The following is a 3,514-nucleotide window of genomic DNA, read 5'->3' as shown; positions in this document are numbered from 1 at the left end:
AACGTAGTCCAGTGCTTAATTATCCTTATTCTTAGAAAGTTTTTTCCAAATTCTTGCCTTGGTCTTCCTTACAGCCCATGACTTCTTGTCCTGCCAGTGTAGCCCATGAAGAACAGATTGCAGTCACACCCAAGTATTCCCCAAGGACACAATCCTGAAAAGAGCAGCATAGCAAGAGCATATTTTCCCATAAGAATTAATGATGGGGAAAATGCATACAGGAAGTTAAAAACTACACATGGTTTAAAATCACAGGGAGGAGGATCACTGGGAGGAGAGTCTCTTCTGCTGCTGTCCTTTCAGCACGAATCACTATTCTGAAAAATATCATCTGTGCCATCTATGAGACAATGCCCAAAAAACTCTTGCAGTGTAAGCATTCTTGCTGTCTCTTCTGGACAGTTGCATCTTCATCTTCCTCCTGAGATAAATCAGAGCAAATCCATCATAGATGAGAGACAGAAAAGATGGGGTAAGGATGGTGGCTAGTGGCACATATTAAATGGTCAGCAGCAGAACCTTTAAGTAGTGGACAGAGAAATAGAGGACAGTGAGGTACCACTGTATTGCCTTAATGTCTGCTGAACCCTTCTACACACATAGAAACTATCATAAATTTTTTCCCAGTATTTTCTCTCCTGCAAGCCATCCAACACCTATTTGCTTTGCCTTTCATTGCTCTTCGTATTTACAAGTAGTGAAATGGGTTGACAGAGATGACCTGGTCACTCTTTATTTTGTGGATCATATTATATTTCTACTTTCTGGAGGGACTGGCTGCCTGAACTATAAGTTGTTTTTGCTTTGATCTAATTATCTCACTATTCTTAATACATACCTCAAATTTGACTGCAGAATGGGGGTGAACAAATGCATGGGAGATGTCTAATGACTGTGAGAATGGGGTGAAGGTGGCCATGGGAAGGGGTTAGCGTGTGGCTGCTATGTGCCTTTGGAATGGACTCCCTATGCCTATCACTCCTCTGTGCTAAGAGCAGCGTTTTTCCCTCCCTCTGGTGTGAGACTTTTGCTGCTGGGGAACTTACATGGAGAGAAGGAGAATCTCCCTGTGTGGTGGCTGTGTATGTGAGAAGTGTTTAATCACTCATTCCTCTGAAACAAGGCAATGGGGTCCCTCACACTGACCAAGTCCTGGACAGGGGGCAACAGTTTCCAGGGATGGCTTTGCCTTGCAATCCACTTGCAAAATAGCTGGCACTTGACAACTCTTGGGGCTGCTGCCAGGGGCAGTCTGTGTCTGAGAAGTCACAACCCTCTTCTCCATAGACGACATCTCACTGCTGTCCTCTCCCTGGAGGCTTTTGGTGTGGGGCACGGGCTGCACCCAGACAGTGACGGCAGCAGGAGGTACTGAGGATGCCACAGCTCCTTCCTTCTGGCAGGTGCTGTCACGGTGATAGGAAACCAGCTCATTGCTGAAATTGACCCTCTCCACAGGGGATTTGGGTGCCCCACAGCAGCAGCACCGGCAGCCCAAGAGATTGCTGAAAGCTCTCCTGAAGTCTGCATTGAAAGCATAGATCACTGGATTCACTGAAGAGTTGGCCCAGCCAAACCACACAAAGACGTTGAAGGTGGTTTGGCCAATACAAAGTGACTGTCCCTCAGGGTCTTCCTCGAGGCTGGGCTGGCAGAAGGGCAGCAGACAGTTCAGCAGGAAGAAGGGCAGCCAGCAGCAAACAAAGACTCCCATTATGATAGAAAGGGTCTGCAGCACCCTGGTCTCCTTGTGCAAGGAGCTCCGTAAAGAGGAGGTGGACTCCTTGCCAGGAGCCGGCCGCTGCCCCCCTGCTCTCTCAAGGGTGGAGATGCGGCGGATCTGGGCCTGGGCAATTCTGTAGATCCTGGTGTAGGTGATGATCATTACGGCCACGGGGATGTAGAAGCTGATAAGGGAGGAGGTGATGGCATAAGTGGGGTTCAATCTGACATCACAGCGGGGTGTCCCAAGTAGCCAGGAGCCTGCATCTCTACTGTCCTTGGCTTTATGCCAGTGTAGCTGCACCGGGATGAAGGAGATAAGGATGGAGAGAGCCCAGGCCATGGCTATCATGGCACAGGCAAGGCGCTGTGTCATCCTGCGCTCATAGCGAAAGGGGCTGGCGATGGCCCAGTACCGGTCCAGGCTGATGATGCAGAGGTGGAGGATGGAGGCTGTGGAGCACATGATGTCGAAGGCCACCCAGGTGTCACAAAAGTGGCTGCCAAAGAGCCAGGAGCCTCCAGCCACCTCAGTGACGGCCTTCCAGGGCATCACCAAGAGGGCCACGCAGAGGTCCGAGACGGCCAGCGACAGCACGAACCAGTTGGTGACCTTGTTGCGGAGGTGGCGGAAGCGCAGGATGGCGAGGCACACGAGCGCATTGCCCAGCAGCGTGCTCAGCACCAGGGCGCCCAGCAGGCACCCGGTGAGTGCCCGCAGCACCCTCGGGCCGTCCCCCGGCGCCGCGCTCCCCATCGGGGGCGCAGCCCCGGCGCAAGGGCCGGCCCCGCTGCCCCGGGGCCCCGCGGCCGCTGCTGCCGGAGGGACAGCGCCCGAGGCGGCGGCGGGACCCGCCCGGGCCGGAGCCGCCCGCGCCTGGGGCAGCGGCGGCCCGCGGGGGCATCTCCGGCCGCCGCCTCGGCGTGCCCCGGGCGGCTCGGGCTGGCCCGGGCTACTCACTCACCCGCCGGCTGCCGGGGCCTCACCTCTCGCCTCCCGGCCGGCCGGGGCCGCAGCGAGGGCCGTCCCGCGGGGGGAGCCGCGCGTTCCGCCCGCAGCGCCGGGACAGAGCGGCTCCGGGCCGTGTACGCAGCCCCCGCGCATCCAGCGCTCTCCCCAGCGCCAGCCGGGAGCTCTCCCAGCGCATCCCCCTGCGGAGAGCGCGTCCCAGCCCTCTCCTGCACTTGGCCGAGTGTCGGGGGCGAGGCAGCACCTGGCGCTTTCCAAGTGTCTCCTTTTGGAGAGCTCGATCACATCTCAGTTTGGTTAGAGAGCAGGATGTCACTTCGTGTCGCTTTACGTACACCGGGAATGCGCTCAAATCTGGCTGTCAGAACCTGCTTTCACCAAAATACTACTGTGCCGTTTATTCTTTGTTTTGAAATTTTATGTAATGAAGCCAAACCACAGAAACCTAAGATCTCTAGTTTGGATCTGCTGCATTTTGGCAATAATTTGTTCACAGCACCCAAACCCTGCCTCTTTATTTTTCAGCCAAAGGTGTCTTCTGATGTATTTCAACAGTCTTTTATTTATTATTATAATAATATGCATATTTTCATCTGCATACATATATAATTACAGCACATATTACAGCCTACATTCAATAAAGTACCCAAATGCAAATAGGGTATAATCCTTAATTTTAGAAGAATTTGTATAGCGATCATGTCATGAGAAAAAAGAGATTTGAATTTTCACTGGATGTGAATAGAAAATATCAATCAATGTAATTAATTAACATGGGAAATAAGTATTTATTTTTACATTAGGTATTTTTTTATTTCTTTG

At 52.7% G+C, this 3,514-nt stretch overlaps 1 protein-coding gene across 1 annotated transcript; it reads right to left on the bottom strand.

The window, feature by feature from the left end:
• Positions 1-787: 787 nt before the first annotated feature.
• On the bottom strand, positions 788-2,479 carry LOC111930919 (D(1) dopamine receptor-like). The gene has a single exon (XM_023929236.2). The coding sequence runs from the start codon at positions 2,477-2,479 to the stop codon at positions 1,106-1,108; it is 1,374 nt and encodes a 457-aa protein (XP_023785004.2). The 3' UTR covers positions 788-1,105.
• Between the last annotated feature and the right edge of the window lie 1,035 nt (positions 2,480-3,514).

The sequence above is a fragment of the Cyanistes caeruleus genome, chromosome 8 (assembly GCF_971803275.1).
Source record: "Cyanistes caeruleus chromosome 8, bCyaCae1.hap1.1, whole genome shotgun sequence".
NCBI classification, from domain to species: Eukaryota; Metazoa; Chordata; class Aves; order Passeriformes; family Paridae; genus Cyanistes; species Cyanistes caeruleus.
This window is presented reverse-complemented; position numbering and strand designations above follow the sequence as displayed.